At 44.6% G+C, this 22996-nt stretch overlaps 1 protein-coding gene across 1 annotated transcript in view; it reads left to right on the top strand.

Annotated features, from left to right (window-relative positions):
• Window positions 1–22996, top strand: part of LOC147449977 (zinc finger (CCCH-type/C3HC4-type RING finger) family protein) — an 83122-nt gene that overhangs the window by 25107 nt on the left and 35019 nt on the right. The window contains exons 3-7 of the mRNA XM_086522329.1: window positions 7876–8717; window positions 8888–8957; window positions 9050–9138; window positions 9235–9313; window positions 9872–9992. Coding sequence (XP_086378455.1) covers window positions 7876–8717; window positions 8888–8957; window positions 9050–9138; window positions 9235–9274 — 1041 coding nt within the window. The 3' untranslated portion in view covers window positions 9275–9313; window positions 9872–9992. The remainder of the gene's footprint in view (window positions 1–7875; window positions 8718–8887; window positions 8958–9049; window positions 9139–9234; window positions 9314–9871; window positions 9993–22996) is intronic.

The raw sequence follows: 22996 nt of genomic DNA, 5'->3' as shown, positions 1-22996 counted from the left end.
TCACAAAATAGTTATCAATGCCAAAAAGAGCGAGTTTTTATTGCCGGAGATACACTTTTTGGGACACATCGTCTCAGCAACAAGAGTATAGATGGACCCAGCCAAGATTGAGACTATCTGCGATTGGCTAGACTTGAAGAATGTTCATGAAGCTAGAAGCTTTTTGGGCTTGTGTTCTTACTACCGGCGGTTCATTCGGAAGTTTGCAAAGGTAGCTTCCCCTTTGCACTTATTGACTTAGAAAGGAGTCCTTTTCTCGTGGGGACTGACAGAGGTGACTGCCTTTTAGACACTTAAGGAAAAATTGACTACTGGACCAGTGTTGGCTTTGCCAGACTTGCAAAAGCCATTCAAAGTTTATTGTGATGCTTGTGGTCGTAGTCTGGGAGCGGTCTTAATGCAAGAAGGCCATTAGATTGCCTATGAAAAATCGATTGTTTTCAAGGCCAAAATTGATAGCACAGATTTATGACACAGAGCTATGGGAGTGATTCATGCTCTTACTCGGTGGCGACATAACCTAATCGGAGCCGATTTCACGGTCTTTACTGATCATCAGAGTTTACGCTACTTCTTGTCACAGAGGCAGTGAAACCGGCCCGTGGGGCGGTAGGCTTTGGCTTTCACCTGAAATTCTATACTTTAGACACACACAGAGAGAACGTGCAAAGGAAACCTACGACGGGAATTAACACTCAAACACACACATGGCTTGGAAGATAGAATGCTTCGAGCAAACGCTGACAACCTGTAGGCCCCAAAATTGGCGGCCCTTTCGGTATTTTTTAATACTTTGAGAGGGTAAATTACAAAGAAGAGTCCTGGGAATCCTTTACCTGTATCCCGCTAGATACCACCTGTTTTGGCCAAATTTCGGCAGCATAACAACCCCAAAACTTGCGCGAAACCAATTCCCCTGCTAGAACTCACTTCCACTGGTATAAATCCTCTGATTCCTGCCCAAAAACAGTAAATTCAGCACGCTGTATTTACTGGTTTTTGCCCTGTTTTTAGCCCCAAACAGTACCCGAACCGTGCCCCAATGGTTCTGGCGTCAGCATGGCTGAAAAACATTCAATTTACAGGGCATACACAGTGCTGAAAACGCACCTGTACGGTGAGGTTATGACCCTCACCGGTGCCTGCTATGGAGTAGCAGTTAGCTACCCCTGTTCCTGCTCAAGGAGGCTCTTGCCTCATCACAAAAGCATGAAACCACACAGCTGTACATCGGTCAAATGAAGAGCCCTCTTGTGGGGCATCTCATAATTGCACGTAGGGGAGAGAGAGAGTAGTGTGTAGTGTGCAAGGCATCACTCCTAGCACCACACTGTACATAGAGAGGAAAACAAGCACTCCATAGCTCTTAACCTGTGAAGCCATGAAAAATGAGCCCTTCTCTCTCTAAATTCAGCGCCAAATTTTTTGTAAGAGGCAAGTGCATGAAATTTGTGCCACTTGGCGCGATTACAAGCTTTTTCCCGTTTCGGGGTTGCCGCCTAAAAATCTCCCGACTGGTTGCCCAGTTGACTTCTCCGGCAGAGTTGTAAGGTGTTCCCCCGGTCATACCGAACCTAATGACGCGAACACATTTCACGGCCTAAAATAGCAGTTCCCTAATATTTAGGAGATGCTTCCGTTGGGCTCCCACTGGTCATCTGACTATCTATCCTCATTGGGACCGCATCCAAAAGTGCAATGTGGCCCAACTGTCGGATACTTTCTGTTGGTGATCCCACCTTGACTTTATACCTTTATTGAGTTCACTCCCTAGTATCCACCAACTTGCTAAGTGTGACGGGGGAACCTACACGACCTTGCACTGAGCCTAGACATCCACTTACTATACGAATTCCAGTGCCGACCAACTTCCCGTCTGCGGGTGAAACTACCGTTCACATTGGCCATACAATGTCCGATCATTTGTAACTTCAAAAAGAGGGTCTCAAAAATAAAACAAAAATCATTGGAAAGAAACCAACAACTAAGGTTAGCAGTTGCCACGTCCTCGTGATATAGTTAACAACTGCCACGTCCTCGTGACATACCCCCCTCTTGAAATCGCAAACGTCCTCGATTGCATTCCATAAATACACGCCATTGATGATCTTGACCCTCTTTTATCATCGCATGTATCCGCAAGAAAGGTTGTAATAGATAGATACAAATGACTTATGAGACCTTCATACTTTTGTCATTTCCATCTATTACACTGAATTCATATGTACATTTGATGTGCTAGCCCTATCATTACTCCTCTGCACACATTGGGTTGGGGCATAAGTAGGTTGTAACCCAAAGGCTTCAAGGTAAAGCTGCAATACATTTGGTGACTCTGACAGTTCATGCTCTTCCATCCACTTTGCATCCATAGGCGCATAGTTCTTGAACTTCTCCAAATAGCGTCTTGCAACCTGCCCTCTGACTTTTCTATCCTTATGTGCCAAAAATTGCTCAGGTACCAGGATCTCATCAAGTTCCTCAACTTTTGGCTGATCCTCATCTGGCATATTTTCTGGCACATCACCCACGAAGGGTCTTAGAAGACTCACGTGAAACGCATTATGAATCTTCCACGCATGAAGCAATTTCAGCATGTAAGCCACATTGTTGATCTTGTCAAGCACTTGAAAAGGCCCATAGTAACGCATGCTGAGCTTAGGAAACAACCGTTCCTTGCCCTTCATTTTCTTGAACCTTGCCTTTTCGAACCTTAACAGTACCCAATCACCAGGTGATAACAGCAATTCACAACGGTGACGATCAGTAGACTTTTTCTGCTTTGCCTGAGTCTTCTCCAAGGCAACTTTAATTTTCTTGTACTTCTCATCCATGTTCTCAACATATCGATCTGCCTCAAAGATGTTGTCCTTTGTATGCAAAATGGGAGAAACCTTTTTGCCGCCTTCAACAATCTCAAAAGGTGCTTTGCCCGTAGACGAACACACTGTATTATTGTACGCATATTCAAGCATAGGCAAATACTGTTCCCACTTGCCCTTATTATCTGAGACATAGCATTTCAACAGATCTAGGACAGTAGAATTAGCCTGACTGTCCATCAGTTTGTGGATGAAACGAAGACGAGAACTTGAGCGTAGTGCCCATGTTCTCAAACAATCCTCTCCAAAACAAACTGGTCATGTGAGGATCACGATCACTGACAATCGATTGTGGCATACCATGGTACTTAAAACACATTGTACATGAACAAGCGTGCCATCTGATTAGATTTTATCTTCTTCTTGACAGGGATAAAATGCGCCTGCTTGTTGCAGATCTAGGACAGTAGAATTAGCCTCTTCTGATTGTCCATCAGTTTGTGGATGAAACAAAGACGAGAACTTGAGCGTAGTGCCCATGTTCTCAAACAATTCTCTCCAAAACAAATTGGTCATGTGAGGATCACTATCACTGACAATCGATTGTGACATACCTTAAACACATTGTACATCAACAAGCGTGCCATTTGATCAGATTTTATCTTCTTCCTGACAGGGATAAAATGGGCCTGCTTGTTGAACTTGCAGATAATGGTCCATATACCATCATTCCCTGTTGGCGTTCTTGGAAGAGATAAAGTCCATAACAATGCTTTCCCATGGCTTATCTGTCACAAGACGGGCACCACGTGCCAATAGAAAAGAACAGACTGAACAGACTTTTAGCACTTCATTAACAATTGAACTGAGAGCGAGAGACGACACGCGACATGGAGTGACGAAATTCCACCCCAGAGAGTATTGGCCCCAAACCTTGGCCCCCATTTCGGTATTTCTTTATATTGCATCAACCTGGTACAAGCCGGTACTCCAGACTCTGCACCTTCGCCAGGAAGCATGCTAGAGAATGAGCCCTACCTAACCTCATATTTATATGCCCTAGGCCCCAAAAGCAGTTTATAGTAAAAAGCCTTCAAACTCAAAAGCATATTGTCCAAAAGCAAAGCCAAAAAGCTTCCAGCGTAATTTATGGAAATCCGTACAGCCTGCCACGTCATCAGCCGGCACAAAACGTGGAATTCCGTACAGCTTGCCACGTCATCATGCCAACGCAATTTTCGAAAATCTGCTGCAAGTCTCTTTTGTGTGTGTGTGAGTCCTACTTTATTTTAATCCTTTATGTCACTTGGGGCCCCATCGGACGGGGTCCCCATAAGTTGGTAGGACTTCTTCTTCTGTTACTTGTTCTTCTTAGGGTTTAGGCCCCCAGGCCGGCATCTGCAAGTCGGCCTTCTTCAGGGCTTTGACACGTCAGCAATTTGTGACATTATCCGGAATCGACAGTGGTTGTAACAACCCTAGTGCCTTTTGATTATCAAACTTGACCTTTTGGCAAATTATGCATGCTCGCACAAAGGCATCCACCTCTCTCCTCAAGGTAGGCCAATAGAAGAATGTCTCTATCGCTTTAACTGTCGCATCAATACTATGATGCCCCATACGGTGGGACATGACTCTCTTCCAAGACCTTATGTCGCAATGGCCTAGTGGCACAAAGTTTGCCATGCATCATCATAAAACCATCTCTGAGGAGGTAGTGCTCATGATGTTGCCCCTCTTGCAACTGTTCAAAGATCCTTGCAAAATCTTCATCAGTAGCATACTGTTCCTTCATGTCATCTAACTCATGATGATAAGGAATTGACACAACTGAAATTTGTGGCTTCCTTGATAACGCATCAGCCACAACATTCTTCTTGCCTTCCACATGCATAATCTGGAAGTGGAACATAGAAAGAATGTTTGCCCATCGCCTGGGACAGTATTGCAATGGATTTCATCTTTGATCTCCCAAAGATACAAAGTGGGCATGATGGTATTTGGATTGTCATCGACAGATTTGGCAAGCAAGCTCACTTCATTCGAGTGAAGAAAACAGTCACGCCAGATCATTTAGAGAGACTGTTCATTGCACAGATATTTCAATTACATGGCATGCCTGAGACAATAGTCTTCGATAGAGATTCCCAATTCACGAGTTTGTTTTGGAGGGCTATTTGGGAGAACATTGGCACGCGCTTGCAGTTCTCGTCATCATTTTACCTGTAGACAGATGGGCAATATGAGATTGCAAATTTAGTTGTTCTGGATTTATTGAAGTTTTACATCTCTGATTAGAAGCCTCAATGGGATTCTTTTTTGCCTTTAGTGGAATTTGCCTATAATAACACGGTTCACTCTTCGATGGGAAAGGCGCCATTTGAGATAATTGGAGGTGCTCCGAAGGTTTTACCCTTTCTTAGCACTAAACACAAGTTTTTTGAAGCCGACCAGTACACGAGGGACTTGGACAATGCTTTTGCCAAGGTCCGGGAGGCTTTAGCAAAATCTCAAGAACGACATAAGAAGGTAGCAGATCGACATTGACGTGATTTGAAATCAAAGGAAGACGATTGGGTGCTCTTACATTTTGAGAAGGCATGCCGAAGAAAACAAAAGGAAAAGGAGCGGCTTTTTCCAAAGCTTAGCATGAGGTATTATGGCCCTTTCCATATAAAAGAAAAGATAAATGATGTCTCCTTTCGACTCAAGCTACCGGATACTTGGAAGATTCACAATGCATTCTATGTGAGTCTCTTGAAACCTTTTGAAGGTGAGGTGCCAGTTGACGGGGAGCTTGGTGAGCAACCCGAAGTGGAAGAGAGCGAGGAGGTACTTGTTTCTCAACAGATTTTGGCACACAAGGAAAGAAAGATGAAAGGTAAAGTGATTCAGTAGTTCTTGGTTAAATTCAATAACTATCCGGCATTAGATGCGAAGTGGATGGAGGAGGACCTAGCAGATACTCCTCAAATTTTGGAACTTTACCTTGAAGCATTCGGTTTAGCATAGTCTACTCCGATAGAACCCCGAACTCTGCAAGGTTGAATCTAGTGCAGCTGGTTTTCACGAGGGTAGTCACTCTGCTGCTTTGTCAATAGATTACCTCGATGGAATAAGGTCACTGATGTCCCCTTTGGGTTTCAGGGATACTGATGGGCTTACAGTATTTTGCTGTATGACTTTATGAACCGGAATTCCCGAAATTGAATATGATTGATTTGTACTCTCTCATTTGACCCGTTTGAGTGCAGGAACTGAAAGACGAAATTACTGTAGCATTTTTGTCTCATAAATCTCTATAGACATGATCGCAATAAGGATTAGTTAATGCGGCATTAGTGAGGTCCTGGATGGATCTAGATGTGGTTACTGATTACGTGGCTGGCAGTCATGGTTTGAGATTTGGAATGAATGTTTTTGTGATTTTTCATGTGATGTCGAGTGATGTAATTGTCGTATTTGTACAAGTGCTAGATGTGTCGTGTGTAGTGCGTCGGTACTTAGAGTCAGTGTCTACTGAGACAGTTTATGGCCTCTGTCTGTTTTGTAGGCGTAATCGAGGGTGATTACAATTCTTTCAAGAGGGGGGTATGTCACAAACTGATGATGTGGCAGCCTCTACTGTATGAACAGAACTGTACGGAATTGCGCAGTTCACGTTGACTGGCTGACGTGGTAGCAGTACGGAACTCCACGATTTGCGCTGACTTGTTGACGTGGTAGAATGTACGGACTTCTGCGTTTTACGCTGGCTGCTGACGTGGTCTGGCTGTACGTATTTTCACAATTTGCGCTAGTGCTTTTTCAGCTTTTGGAAGAGTAGTTGCTTTTGGGAGAAGTTGGTTTTGAGTTTCATGCTTTTGGGGCTCTGCTTTTAGCATCCCTTGTAATCTTTATAAGTGACCCAAGGGGGGCTCACTTCCCAGAGCATCTGGATACAGAGTCTGAGAGCGAGCAGCCACGAGAAGTTGTACTTTGCTCACAGATTAATACAAAAGAAATCTTGAAAGGGGTGCCAGTCTTTGGGGCCAATCTCTCTTGGCACTGAACTACGCCGGGCCGTGTCAACTCTCTCTCGTATTGTGAATTGTTTTAAGGAATCTCTGCTGTGTCGCGACAGAATCTAGACTTGATGTGTCCAAGTTTGTTACACTTGACACGCAGCAGTTTGTGACATGATGTGCTGATCCGCAACTTACGCTGACCTGCCGACGTGGCAGACTGTACGGACAGTTCTGCGAATCACGCTGGGTGCAGGGTGACATGGTATGTTGTACGGACAGCCCATGGGGCGCAAGCGCTTTTGTACCAGATGCTTTTAGGATCAGATGCTTTTGATGTAAACTGCTTTTCATGGCCAAGGGGGCCTTTAAATATGTGCAAGGGATTTGGCATTCTCCCGTGTGGAGATGTAGAGCAAAGAGTACCGGCGCTGTACTGAGTTGAAGCATTATAAAGAAATACCGAAAGGGGCGCCATGGTTTGGGGCTAGTGCTCCTGGGGGTGGAACTCTGCTACTCCGTGTCTCTTGTGTCGTGCGTCTCTTTCAGTTCAGTTGTTTTGAATTGCTAAAAGTTTGTTCAGTCTGTTTGTCATTGTAACGGGATGGCAGAGGTGCAAAACAGTGACTTAATTACTCTAGAGAATGCTCATACAACTGGATATTGAGAACGAGGGGTCGGGGGGTCACTTGTATACTGATATAAGTTACCTAGAGGTGTGCAGAAAGGGGGAGGTCCAGTTTAGGATTGACTCACCTCTAATAAGTCTTGGTCTGTCTCTTTCACTCTCCTAGTTAAATTTTTTGCTGTTTTTGTCCATTGAATACTAAAATGGATGGAGATTTGGTGGTATATAGTCTTTGTTTCCTCTTCTACAGAAGACGGTGAATTTATTGCATTAACCTGCAGAACATATGTTGTGTTTCTCAGTTGTTCATGTTTTGTGTTTTTCTGTTTGCTTTTGACATGCATGGTGCTTGTATTTAATGGTTGTAATAGTATGTTTGTGTTGAATGTATAGGACATTTTTACAGCTTTCTGATTTACAGGTTTGCACTTATTACCAAAGCGGAAACTGTGCATATGGTAGTTCTTGTCGCTATGAACATGTAAAGCTTAAGCGTCCTGAATCCGTTACTCCTGCAAGAACTTCTACGGTAGCGGCTCATACAAACTTTGGTACTGTTGGAGCAACGTCTGGGGCTTTGTCAAGATCTAGTGGAGGGAACTCAGAGGCCTGGCAGAATAATCTATCCTCAGCTGATATTGCATGGCAAGAGCATTCACCATTTGCATCGTACAACGGTGGCTGGCAGGAAGCTGTATCATATGCATCAGCTGATGAAGGGTGGCCTTTACCTTCTTCAAGTTTTCAAATTCGGAATGAAGTTGAAGATACTCCAAAATACAATGACCCCAGCGAAGAGCCCATTTGTGCTTTGGCAGCTACTGGGAGGTGCACTCGTGGAGAATCATGTCCATACCTGCACGGTGATCGCTGTTCATTGTGTGGTAAAGAGTGTCTTCATCCTCACAGACCTGAGGAAAGAGATGAACACAGGAGACAATGCGAACGGAACCAAAAGCGCTTAGAGGCTCTTCGTTTCAGTCAAGATATTGAATGCAGTATATGCCTAGATAGAGTTCTGTCAAAGCCAACTAATGCAGAGAGAAAGTTTGGTTTGCTTTCTGGATGTGACCACCCTTTCTGCATATCATGTATAAGAGATTGGCGTAGTACTTCTCAACCGCAAGGGTCAGGATCCGATGCTATAGTACGACTCTGTCCTGTGTGTCGAGTGCTCTCATACTACGTTATTCCTAGTGTCATCTGGTATTCCAATGTGGAGGAAAAGCAAGAAATTATTGATGGATACAAAGCTAGGGTCAGGTACTTTTACCTTTTAATCGCACTACATTCTGGCAGGCTTATAGAATCTGTGTAGTTTTTTTTTTGCTCTTGTGAAGCATAAATTTTGATTGCAAGAGTTTGTTTCGTAAGAACTGTCCAAAACCCAATAGTTTGTTCCTAATTTTTTTTCTGCCACTCCTTGGGCACAGAGACATTGATTGTAAACACTTTGACTTTGGCAATGGGAGGTGCCAGTTTGGCACTAGTTGTTTCTATAAGGTGAGTTTTTGGGTTCAAGTTGTTTCTATAAGGTGAACATATATATGGCCCAGGACACACTAAAGAAAATTAAAACATTTTGTTTGTAACAGCATGCCTTCAGAGATGGCACAACAGAGGAAGTGAAGTTACGCCATCTTGGTGCGGCAGATGGTAATACTGTTATAGCGAAGGATGTTCGGTATGTCTTGCTCTTTTCTTGAAAGCGTCGTTCTTTCCACATTCCAGGTTTTTGTGAAAGCTGTGAATTTTATGGTTTTGACAAATTTTTTTGCAGCTTGTCAGAGTTTTTGGGTAGGTTAAACCTCAGACGCTAGTTGAGAATGAAAGGATTTTCTATACAGATTCGAATCAGGGTAGGGATTGTCTTATCACAACCACCCCAAAATTGTTTTTGTTTGTTCATGCTTTACATAATTGTTACTTCTTTTACATACACAAATAGAGGGCTGAGTTCAGAGATAGCTTTATGGAAAAGGGAACAGGGGGTTGAAGCATGAGAGGGTCAAAAATTGAAAAAATTTGTTGCAGTGGAAAGTAGATTCAAAGAAATTTCACAAGGCCTATTTTTTTGTCGTTGTTGATGTGCTTGTCTTTATAAACAAATATGCATGCTATAGCTAGGGTTGTGGATGGTGGCTGGAGCATTGTTCTTTGTTAGTAATCACAAGTATGCATTCTTAGTTGTGGGCCGTGGCAGGATGTCATTATCAATCTAGACTCTACAGCATACATCTTATGTCCTTTTACCTGGAGGGAACTGTTTGCATTTAAGTCGACTTTTGCCAATTTGATCAACACACAAGTGAAGAAACTACAAGTTGCCAAACATCTCCAGCTTGTGATTATTTTACTGAGTGTGCTTGTATCGTTTAATTTCAGCATTGCTAACCTTGAAGTTGTGTGATGAACAGGATTTCTGGTGGAGCAAGCTCAATAATACATGTTGCCTTTGAGTCCTTCATTGGCCATGCTTCGTGTTCGTGGTGTTTGCTATATCAAACACCATCCCCTCTTTCCTTCTCTCATTAGCAGGTGGGGCAAAAATTTGATATTTATGCAACGAGTGGATGAGATGATAATTTTTTTGCATGAAGTATATTTGTAAACTTACAAAGCTATAAATGACAGTGAAACCTCCGGTTATGATTAGTAAACAAACCAGTAGAGTCGGTATGACTAATGCCACCATAAGGGAAGCACAAAAATACTTCCAGGTACAAGAAAATCATAAAGCCATGCAATTAAAGGGTCAACACATGATATGCAACCGTAATAGGGACCAAAAGATGGGCTGAATCCCCCAAACCCCCCCCTCTCTCCCCTTTTTGAAGAGTATTCTTTTTTAATGTGAAGTCTTTTTATAAGCACATAGATTGGGAAGAGAAGGTGGAACTTCTCCAAGGTTGTAAGGTACTTAGTGTTCGGTAAGTACAGTACGTAGTTTTGAACGATTTGAGTTATTAGGCATGCAAAATTTATGCTGGCACATTGCTAGACATTGAGCAATAGGAGCAAGCCAAAGATACACTTTTTAGGACACATCGTCTCAACAGAAGGGGTAAAGATGGACCTGGCCAAAGTAGAGACCATCGTGATTGGCCTGATTTGAAAAATGTTCATGAAGTTTGAAGTTGTCTGGGCTTGTGCTCATATTATTGGCGCTTCATTCGAAAATTTGCAGAGATAGCTTCTCCTCTGCATATGCTGACTCAAAAGGAGTTCCTTTTACTTGGGGACCAACAGATATTGCAGCCTTTTAAACTCTCATGGAAAAGCTCACAATGGGACCAATGTTGGTCTTGCCAGACTTGCAGGCATTCGAAGTTTACTGTGATGCTTGTGGTTGCAGTCTTGATGCAAGAAGGCCATGTCATAGCTTATGAGAGCAGTATGTTTTCACGTCTTGAATTGGTTGCACAGATTTACGAGAAAAGAGCTGTTACGCAATGGCGACACTATCTACTTGGAGCCGACTTTACCGTCTTTATAGATCATCAGAGTTTACGCTACTTCTTGTCATAGAAGCAGCTTTCGGAAAAGCAGATGCGGTGGGCTAACATCTTGTCACAGTTCCACTTCCAGATAGTCCATGTTTAGGGATAGAACAACTTAGTGGCAGATGCATTGTCTCGAAAGCCCTTGGTTTTGGCTATTTCTGTGATACACCATCAAAGCTTCGAGGATATGGTAGATCAATACGCCACAGATCTTGATTTTCCAAATATCTTTCACCGGATACAAAGTGGAGAGACAGTTTCAGGGTATTCCATACGAGACGGCTATTTGATGCGAAAAACGATGTTGTGTCTTATACAGCCCTTGAGGGAAAAGGTTTTGACAGAGTGCCATTGTCCACCTTTTCGGGGCCACCGCGGCATTGATACCACCTTGAAGGGTGTTGAGCGTTACTTTTACTGGCTGAGGCTCAAAAAGGATGTGGATGAGTTCGTTTGCAGTTGTTTAGTATGCCAAAAGGTCAAGTTTGATAGACATAAGGCATTAAGATTTCTACAGCCTTTACCCATACCCTCCCGTCCTTGGGAAAGCATTGCCATGGATTTTATTTTTCATCTTCCCAAGACTCAAAGTGGCAGGATGGGCATTTGCATAGTCATCGACAAATTCAATAAATAACAGCCCACTCCATTCCGGTGAAGAAGACAGTTAAGCTCGATCATTTGGCGAAACTGTTTCTCTCACAGATTTTCCGAATTTGGCATGCCTGAGTCCATTGTTTCAAAGAGACATTGAAACCGGCTTGTTCAATCCAAAAAGGGCGGTAGACTTTACTTCAAACCTTGATTTAGCTTTCACCCATTATTAGTCGTCTATTTTACCTGTACTTTCAAGACACAACAAAGGGGAGAGGGATACAGGCTGCTAGATTGCACCTATATGAGTAGACGGACACCAGATTGGCCCCTAACTTAGGCGCCCCTTTCGGTATTTCTTTATTGTTCAAAAGAGGGAATTAACGCTGTGGTTCCCTACAAGCTGCCCCGCACAAACTCGGCTGAATTTCCACTGTTCCAGCCCGATTTCGGCAGCATAACTGTACTAGAACCCTTCACAGTCAGTATTCCCACGCATTGGCCGACTTTCCCGACGCATACGGGCACTTTGCAAAACCTGGCGAGAATCTGCAGCACGCTGAATTCTCTGTTTTCAGCCCTGAAAATGCGCCAGATCACCTGTACAGCGGTCCCCTTGCGTCCCCGAACCTCCTGGGGGTATTAGGGTCCGTTTAGGGCCAAAACCCTAAACCTGCAAAATACACAGCAGGCTGTAATTTGCTGTTTCGGGCTCCGTTTCGCGTGCCGGTCGCATCCGTAGCAAGTCCTCGAGCTCCCGCTCCTGTAGGGCTACTTGCCCTTTGAATCGGACGAGATTTCTGGCGTGAAACCTCTCCGAATTCACCTGTACCTGCGGGGGGATTAGCCGCTAGCTAATCCAGTACCTGTACAAGAGGCTCTTGCCTCGGCAATCGCGCATGAACCCACACAACTGTACATTGGTCAAATGAAGAGTCCACTAGAGGGGCATAACATATTGCCAAAGGGGAGAGAGAGGGCAGTGCGTAGCGTGCAGGGCATCACTCCTGGCACCGCACTGTGCATAAGAGGGAAAGCAAGCACTCCATAGCTCTTAACCTGTGACAAAATCTGAAAATGAGGCTCTTTTCTCTTCAAATTCAGCGCCACTTCTTGCATGAGGCAAGTGCACCAGAAGGTGCCACTTGGCACATTTATAAGCATTTTCCCGTTTCGGGGTTGCCGCCTAAAAATATCCCAACCGGTTGCCCAGTTGACTTCACGGCAGAGTAAGAAAATGTTCCCTTTGTCATTCCGGAGGTAATGACGTCAACACATTTTCAGGTCCCAAAATAGCAGTTCCCTAAAATTTAGGAGATGTTGCCATTGTATCTTTCTAGGTCATCCGACCCTCTTTGTACACTGCGGCCACATCCAGAACTGAAATGTAGCCTATGTAGAAAAGGATTCCACTTTGGCTAGTCAATGACCCCACTTGGCTAACCATAGTCCTTGTCCAACCTTAGTGCTCTCTTGCCCTCAGGCCTGGACTCCCTCTGGACAGTTCCACACTAGCTATGCAAATGCAGGGCAGTTAGATTTCCCGAGGGGTGTTTCCAAAAAGTGAAAGTAAATAGATAATAAGAAAGAAATCAACAAAAAGGATAGATAGTAGTCACACGCTGGTGACAGACATCCCCGGTCCCCTAGTTGCTTTGGAGGGAAATTTGGAAGAACATTGGCATACGGTTACAGTTCTCGTCCTCGTTCCACCCGCAGACAGACGGGCAATGTCACAAAGTGATGACATGGCTACCGACAGTAGAAGCCCTAATTTCTGCCAGAAACCCTAAAAATCCTACAAACCCTAATTTTTGCCAGAAACCCTAATTTCTGGAAACCCTAACCCTAACTACTATCTGAAACCCTAAGTGGCTGAAAACCCTAAATTTTGGCGCCAGTGCCACGTGGCAGCAGTGTACGGAGGATTCCAGAATTTGCGGCGAAAAAAGCGGGCGGAAGAAAAGCAGCTAGCGACGCATTATTGCTGGCTTTTTGCTACGCTTTGAGAGAGAGAAAGAACATGCTTTATTTTACTTGCTCTCATTTGAGAGAGAGAGAGAGAGAATCTTCTTTTGCTTTCAAGCTTTTGGGGCTCTGCTTTTGGGCATCCCTTGTAACCTTTTTATATGCGGTGAGGGCCTCACTTCTCAGAGCATTTGGACGCAGAGTCTGATAGTGAAACCCTAACCGCTCTTGTACTCTGACATTGATTTTTAATACATAAAGAAATACTGAAAGGGGTGCCGGTCTTTGGGGCCAATATCTCTATGCACGGAACTCCGCCAAGCCAGTGCAAATCTATTGTGATTTGTGAATTGTTTTGAAGTGGTTATTTGGTGTTGTCGTGATTGATTCTTGACTTGGAGTGTCCAAGTCTGTTACAGTGGTATCAGAGCACGGCCGATTTCTCTTCTACGGGAAATCCGATCCCCAATTTTTTTTCCGCGGCACCTATGGCTTCACGCAAGGATCAGTCGACTCCCTCTGCATCTAGAGATGCTGACAGGGATCACAACGAAGATTCAGACAGAGTATGGCCCCCCTCGGCCTACTCAGGAGGAGCAAAGAGAGATGAAGGGTCGTCAATTGATCGGCGATGCAACAAAGATGATGCTCAGTTTTGCGAAGGATCCGAAATTGGCAAAATATATGAGTGAGACTTCTTTTTAGGAAGTGCATGCAGAGTAGCAGAAAACCACTACACCACCCCTGAAACCCGCTCTCAAGAAACCTTCTGATCACAAACAGTATTCAGAGAAGGAATTACAAGAGGTGGTTGATGGACGGATTGCTCAGCTTTTTGACACGCAAAAGAAAGCCAAAAAGCATGGCAAAAAGCAGAAGAAAAGCATTGACTTCTCGGGATATTTGGGTCGTCAGTGGACTTTTGACAAGGCAAAGAAAGAGAAGAAGCGTGTTCGATTTGAAGGAGTACCCAGTTCCTCTTCATCTTCTTCTTCTGATAGTTCTTCTAGCTCTTTAGATTCGAGCGAAGAAGACAGAAAAGGTAAAAAGCGAAGCAAGAAACAAAGCTTCGGAAAGGGCAAGAAAAAGGCAAAGAAGGCTAAATCTCGCCCAGAGCCTGACAGTTATACTGAGGACTCGTCTACAAACAGCTCAGATTCTGATGATAGAAACTTGTATGCGAACAAGAAGAAGTTTTACAAAGCCAACCAGTATGACTTTCTCGAAGATAAAAGGAAGAAACTCCGAGAGTTTAAGGAAGGTGGCCACTCGATTAAGTTTGACACCTATTCGGGATACTAGGATGCTTCGAAGGCTTTGTCTTTTATATAGCAGTTTGACATGGCTTTCGCGAGAGGACGCTATTCAGAGCACTCCAAGATTCGGAGAGCTACCTCTTACCTTAAGGGGAATGCTGGTACTTGGTGCTCCACGCTTCTTTTAAACAACACTGCGTGAAACCGGCCTGTTAAATCCAAAAAGGGCGGTAGACTTTACTTTAAACCTTGATTTAGCTTTCACCCATTTAATTTGTCGTCCACTTTACCTGTACTTTCAAGACACAACAAAGGGGAGAGGGATACAGGCTGCTAGATTGCACCTGTATGAGTAGACCGACACCAGATTGGGCCATAACTTAGGCGCCCCTTTCGGTATTTCTTTATTGTTCAACAGAGGAAATAAACGTTGTGGATCCCTACAAGCTGCCCCGCACACACATGGCTGAATTTCAACTGTTCCGGCCCGATTTCGGCAGCATAACTGTACTAGGACGCTTCACAGTCAGTATTCCCACGCATTGATTGACTTTCCCGACGCATACGAGCACTTTGCAAAACTTGGCGAGAATCTGCAGCACGCTGAATTCTCTATTTTCAGCCCCGAAAATGCGCCAGATCACCTGTACGGCGGTCCCCTCGCGTCCCCGAACCTCTTGGGGGTATTAGGGTCCGTTTAGGGCCAAAACCCTAAACCTGCAAAAATACACAGCAGGCTGTAATTTACTGTTTCGGGCTCCATTTCGCGTGCCGGTCGCATCCGTAGCAAGTCCTTGAGCTCCCGCACCTGTAGGGCTACTTGCCCTTTGAATCGGACAAGATTTCTGGCGTGAAACCTCTCCGAATTCACCTGTACCTGCGGGGGGGTTAGCCGCTAGCTAATCCAGTACCTGTGCAAGAGGCTCTTGCCTCGGCAATCGCGCATGAACCCACACAACTGTACATTGGTCAAATGAAGAGCCCACTAGTGGGGCATAACATACTGCCAAAGGGGAGAGAGAGGGTAGTGCGTAGCGTGCAGGGCATCACTCCTGGCACCGCATTGTACATAGGAGGGAAAGCAAGCACTCCATAGCTCTTAACCTGTGACAAATTCTGAAAATCAGCCTCCTCTCTCATTTTAGGCGCCCCCTCTCTGGCCAGGAGTAGCAGAATGCTCACAGAGTGCCACATGGCACATTTTCCGACTTTGGGCATTCCCGGCTAAAAATATCTCAACTGGTGCGTCAGTTGACTTTGCAGCAGAGCAAGAAAATGTTCCCCTTGTCATTCCGGAGGTAATGACGCCAACACATTTTCAAGTCCCAAATAGCAGTTCCCTAAATTTTAGGAGATGCTGCCATTGTATCTTTCTAGGTCATCCGACCCTCTTTGTACACTGCGGCCACATCCAGAACTGAAATGTAGCCTCTGTAGCAAAGGATTCCACTTTGGCTAGTCAATGACCCCACTTTGGCTAACCATAGTCCTTGTCCAACCTTTGTGCTCTCTTGCCCTCAGGCCTGGACTCCCTCTGAACAGTTCCACACTAGCTATGCAATGCAGGGCAGTTAGATTTCCCGAGGGGTGTTTCCAAAAAGTGAAACTAAATAGATAATAAGAAAGAAATCAACAAAAAGGATAGATAGTAGTCACACGCTGGTGACATACCCCTCTCTTGAAATCTCAAACGTCCTCGTTTGCATCTATGTCGTACATGCTCACGGTCAACACTGATGTATTCAACACCTGTCGACACATGTACGACACATACATGCTCATTGTCAACCCTGGTGTATTCAACACCTTGTCGACTCATGTATTGCCTGCGTGTGAACCCTATCCCAATGACATAGTGGTAGCTTCGCACTGTGCCATTGCTTTGAGTCACTAACTTTCCAATGACAAAATGGTAACTGCACATTTTGCCACTGTCTTATAGTACACGTTGGATCCTGTAACACTTTCGAGCATACCCAAACCGGCAGTTTAAGAATGCAGTTACACATGTACTCCTTAATAGAAGCAATTACTGTATCCTTGACAAACTGACAAGAAATACTCACTTCTATAGCACTAACCAAACTTTTGGACATTCCATGCCAAACTGACAATCTGTACAGCTCTAACATTCATGTAGAAGGTATTTGATTTGAGCTCACTTTAGATACCATGTACATCATTTGTTTCAGAAGCCATTGTCACACTGACAATCCATGTAGCTTTGAAACTCAAGGGGTCAAGGTAGGTTGCAAACCGAAGGCTTCAAGGTAAAGTGATAACACAGTTGGTGACTCTGCAATTTCACCTTCTTCCATCCACTTAGCATCCATTGGTGGATAGTTTCTGAACTTTACCAAGTAACGCCTAGCAACCTTGCCTTTCACTTTCCTTTCTTTGTGTGCCAAAATCTGTTCGGGGACCAAGATCTCGTCAAGTTCCTCGACTTCCGGCTGATCTTCAGCTGGCATATCTTCTGGCACATCACCCACATAGGGTCTGAGAAGACTCACATGAAACGCATTGTGAATCTTCCAACTGTCAGGCAATTTCAGCCTATATGCAACATCACTGATTATGTCGCACACTTGAAAAGGCCCATAGTAACGCATGCTGAGCTTTGGAAACAGTCTTTCCTTGCCCTTCATCTTCTTTAACCTTGCCTTTTCAAAGCGTAAAAGCACCCAATCACCAAGTGAATATACCACTTCATGACGGTGACGATCAGCTGCTTTCTTTTGCTTTGCCTGAGTCTTCTCTAAGGCCACTTTGACCTTCTTGTACATTTCATCCATGTCCTGAACATACTTATCTGCTTCAAATATCTTGTCCTTTGTATGCAGTATGGGAGGAACTTTCTTGCCACCTTCAACTATCTCAAAGGGTGCCTTGCCAGTTGATGAATGCACTGTATTATTGTATGCATACTCCACCAATGGCAAATATTGCTCCCACTTTCCTTTATGCTCTGACACATAGCACTTCAACAGATCTAGGACAGTAGAGTTTGCCTCTTCTGACTGCCCATCGGTTTGAGGATGAAATGACGAAGAGAATTTGAGCGTTGTGCCCATATTCTCAAACAAGCCTCTCCAGAACAAACTTGTCATGCGTGGATCACGGTCGCTAACAATCGACTGTGGCATGCCATGATACTTGAAAATATTGCTCACAAACAAGCGTGCCATCTGATCTGGCTTTATCTTCTTCCTGACAGGAATAAAATGAGCCTGTTTGCTGAATCTGCAAATGATGGTCCAAATACCATCGTTTCCTGTCTGCGTTCTCGGAAGATCAAAGATAAAATCCATAGCAATACTTTCCCATGGTTTATCTGGAATAGGTAGTGGTTGCAATAACCCTGGTGCCTTTTGCCTGTCAAACTTGACCTTTTGGCATACTAGGCATTCTCGCACAAAGGCATCTTCATCCCTTCTCAATGTAGGCCAATAGAAGAATGTCTCAACCGCTTTAACTGTAGCATCGATACCACGATGCCCTGCATACGGTGGGACATGACTCTCTTCCATAACTTTGCGTCGCAATGGCTTTGTGACACACAATCTGCCATGCATCATCATGAACCCGTCTTTGAGAAGATAGTGTTCATGACGTTGTCCATCCATTAGCTGCTCGAAGACCCTTGCAAAATCTTCATCATTTGCATACTGCATAGTTACCCGGAACGCGGAACGGGAACGGCGACGGGATCCCCGCGGAACGGGGGAACGGCTAGGGGTCCGAAACGGGATTGGCGCGGAACGGGAGGTATAAAAACACCCAAATAGTGCATTTTTTAGCTCCTTGTGTTTAAATACAAGGAGTATTAGAGTGCTTTGACTCTAATACTCACAAAAAACTCGTTTTGAAGACCATTCAACCTTGCTATGACTAGATGATGAGAGAGAGAGAGAGAGAGAGAGAGAGAGAGAGAGAGAGAGAGAGAGAGAGAGAGAGAGAGAGAGAGAGAGGGAGAGGGAGAGATTTGAGAGAGTGGGAGGGAGAGGAAGAGAGCTTGAAGGCTTGAAGCCTTGAGCCTTGAGAGAGTGAGTCTTGAGAGAGAGAGATCTTGAGAGTGTGAGAGGGAGAGAGCTTGAGCCTTGAGGATTAGCTTGTGGAGAGAAAGGGGGAGGGGGGTGCATTTTATGAGTCCTTGAGGCCTTGCACACTTCAAACAGAAGCCCAAACATTTACTTCAATTTTTTCAATTTTTGCCAAATTTGTTTGTAGCCGTTGGCCGTTCCAGGGGCATTCCGGAACTCCGGAACGGCCGTTCCGGTTTGCACTGGCCACCCGAAACGTCAGACGTTCCGGGACGTTTCGGAACGTTCGGGAAGGGAACTGCCCCCCGGAACGCCGGAACGGAGGCTAGGAGGCGTTCCTCGGTAACTCTGGCATACTGTTCTCTCATATCATCAAGTTCATGATGATAAGGAATTGACACAGCTGAAATTTGTGGCTTCCTTGACAAGGCATCAGCCACAACGTTCTTCTTGCCTTCCACATGCACAATGTGAAAATGGAACATTGACAAGATATTTGCCCATCGCATATGCTTCTCAGATAACTTTGTCTGTGTCAAGAAGTATCGCAAGGTCTGATGGTCCGTTTGGACAACGAAGTCTGCACCTAGCAGGTAGTGTTTCCAACTTAAGAGCGCATGAATCACAGCCAGTAACTCTTTCTCATAGACCTACATGGTCATCTTTGGCCCTTGCAAAATTCTGCTCTCATAGGCTACTACCCTGCCATCTTGCATTAGCACTGCACCAATGCTACTACCACAGGCGTCACACTGGACCACAAATGACTTTCTAAGATCTGGCAACACAATGATTGGATCCGAAGTCATCTTTTCCTTTAAGAGATTAAAAGCTGAAATCTCTTTCTGTGTCCATCTAAAGGTGACTGCCTTCTTTTGAAGAGCATGTAAAGGTGAAGCAGTCTCAGCGAAATTTCGGATAAACCTTCTGTAATAAGAGCATAGTCCCAAGAAACTTCGGACATCGTGCACCGTCTTCAAATGTGGCCATGACTTGATCGCTTCAACTTTTGCAGGATCCATTCGGACACCATCCTTTGAGACAATGTGTCCCAGAAAGTGAATCTCTTCCAGAAAAAATTCACTTTTCTTTGCATTGATGAGCAACCTATGATTGCGTAGCTCTTTGAACACAATGGCCAAGTGATGCCTATGCTCCTCTTCATTCTTTGAGTAGACTATCATGTCATCAAAGAATGTACCAACAAACTGCTGGCGTGGACGGAAAATTCTGTCCATCATCCTATTGAACGTAGTAGGAGCATTTGTGAGACCAAAGGGCATCACTAAAAATTCATAAAGGCCAAACGTGGTTCTAAAAGCAGTCTTGTGCACATCCTCTGATCTAATGCGGATCTGATGGTACCCACTCTTTAGATCTATCCTGCTAAACATAGCTGCTCCTAATTTGTCCATAATATCATCAATTCTAGGTATAGGGAACCTATTCTTGATGGTATTCTTGTTCAGTGCACGGTAGTCGATGCACATACGCCATGAGCCATCCTTTTTCTGCACCAACAACACTGGAGAACAGAATGGAGATGAACTGGGCTGAATCAGCCCCTTTTCTAACAGCTCCTGTACTTGGCCCATTATCTCTTTCTGCTGAGCCGCACTAACCCTGTACGGAGGCTTATTTGGTGGGCTACTGCCCGACACCAAATCTATCGCATGGTCCTCCGGTCTCTCTGGCGGTAATTGAGACGGTAATGAATCGGAAAAGCAGTCACTATACTGTTGTAAAAACATTGACCTTTCTTTATCTAGCACATATAAATTTGATTCATCACAATCCGACACTTCACGTGCAAAAACCAAGTACGCAGAAAGATGCTTTTTCATTACAGAAGTAATAGCAGAAGCTGATACAGTGGGAATAGACTCCCCTCTAAGCTTTACATCCAGAATGTGAGTCTTTCCCCTGCTCTGTACAGTGATCTTTTTGTTGTAGGCATCCATGATTCCCTGTACACGAAACAGCCAAGGAATACCTAACAACACATCACATCCGTCCAGTGGCATGATGTAAAATTCTTCAGCACCTACATAGGACTGGATATGTAGGCGCAACTTTCCAATGATGGGTGTCACAGCCTCTGTATGGCCAGGACATGCCAAACCTGCCTCTGCTGTATACCCCATCTCTTCAGGTCTGATTCCCAACTTTGAAGCCAATTCTGGGGAAATGAAGTTGGCTTTGGCACCTGGATCAAAGAAGATAAGCACTGTTTGATCCCTGACCTTTCCCCATGCTCTGCAAAGCTCACTTGCATCTGAATTTGGCTTGTCGCCCACCATATCTGGCACTAGACCAGCCATGGGCTTCTTTCCTTTCGTGTCCTCCTTGTCTTCAGAATCAGCTGGCCTTTTCTTTGTAGGACAATTGTAAGCAATGTGGTCAGGCTGCTCACAAATAAAGCATTTGTTCTTTGACCTCAGGATCTTCTTTTGCTCTTCAGACTTGCGAGGAAAACGTCTTTTCCATTTCTTCGCTGGTCCCTTTTCTGATTCAGCCGAAGCTTTGCCTTTCCCTGCGTTGGCTGGCTCCTGAGTCACTCTAGGAACCTCCTTGGAAACATACTTCTTCGTTGAATTTTTCTTGGCTGATCCTTCCTTGACGCCAGTATTGAATTCACAATCTTCTCCCTTGAGCAAACCATTGCCAGTGTTTGCTACCTCGATGAGCTGCGTCAAAGTAGTGACTTTGGTCTTTGTGCAGTATTTTCTCAATCCTTTGGGTAGGCCACAACAGTATTTTTCAATTTGTTCTGTCAATGGCACAAACCTATAGGAAGTTACTGGAAGTAGAGCTTTCCAAAACTTCCGATTGTAGTCATCCAGATTCTTGCAAGTAGCAGCATTAAGCTGGTGCCATTCTGTCATGACATCTACTTCAAAGTCATCAGATAACCATGCTGCTGCAAAAATCTGCTTGAAGTAAATCCATGTGGACGGAGCTTGCCCTTGAAGCAATAAAGTTGTCCACCATTGTCCCGCATTCCCTGTCAAGAAAGTGGCTGCCTTGCGGACCTTTGAAGCCTCTGTAAAGTTTCCCCCTGCATACGCCTTGTCAAACTGCTGGAGGAATGAGAGAGCCTTCTTCCTGTCATCAAACCCTGTAAAGGTCGTGAATGACACACCTTTGCCACCTTCTTTGTACTGAGTTGGCCTCTCCAACGGCGTTAAATTGTCATATCGAAGTGAATTAAACATGGGAACACTGTTAGGGTTCATTTGTGTTCCTTGGCCGCTATTAACTTGAACTGGAAATGCCATATTTGGCTGCTGATTTGTAATTCCAAACATACCAAAATTTGCTTGTGGCATCCCAAATTGGCCCTGAGTGCTCTGAAACCCTGGTAGCATGCCCGTGACACCATACATGGGGTTAGGCATCATCGTTTGAGCACGCCCAAACACTGTTCCTAGCGTGTAAAACTGATTTCCAGGTGCATGACCAGCCATGCTCTGGAATACGGATCCACCTGCAAAATAGCCAGGGTGTACTGAAGGTGGTGGGAAGACCTGTTGCATAGCTTGTAGGTTGCTTCCCTGCCCATTAGAACCAGCTATAGGCTGCTGAAAGGTGGCGGGCTGAACTGGTACAGCTTGAAAGACTGGCATCTCAGCCACCTGTTCTTGCACCTTAGGCACAGGTTGTGGAGACTGCATGTTCTCCGTCAAGTGTACAGGTGTTTCCATTGACATTGCAGTATGAATCACCTGTGCTTGAGTCTTAACAGGCTTTTGAATATGATCCAGTGGCCCAACTTGCTGAGACGGAACAGGAGGTTGTAGAAAGGCTAAAAACCTCGGGTTCTGCATTACTTGTGTGAACATAGCCACAACAGTAGCCAACTGGGTCCTGAATATATCATCATCCGTCTGTGGTGGTCTTGAGGACTCACCCACTTCATGTGTCTGTTGACCCTGTCAAGAGGAAACCTCTTCAGTCACATTATCTGGTCTGTCAGCCATAATTGCAATTCCCTGTGTCTGGTCTATGATCCCCTGTGTCTTCAAGCCCAACCTGACCAAGGCTCACTTCTATGGGAAAAAGTGATTTAATCCCGTCGATGGAACCATGAAACCGACCTGTTCAAACAAAAAAGGGCGGTAGACTTTACTTTAAACCTCGATTTAGCTTTCACCCATTTAATTTGTCGTCCACTTTAC

The sequence above is a fragment of the Adiantum capillus-veneris genome, chromosome 10 (genome assembly GCF_014529385.1).
Source record: "Adiantum capillus-veneris isolate H3 chromosome 10, ASM1452938v2, whole genome shotgun sequence".
Lineage (NCBI taxonomy): Eukaryota > Viridiplantae > Streptophyta > Polypodiopsida > Polypodiales > Pteridaceae > Adiantum > Adiantum capillus-veneris.
Note: the sequence above shows the minus strand (reverse complement) of the source record. Positions and strands in the feature narration are given on the sequence as shown.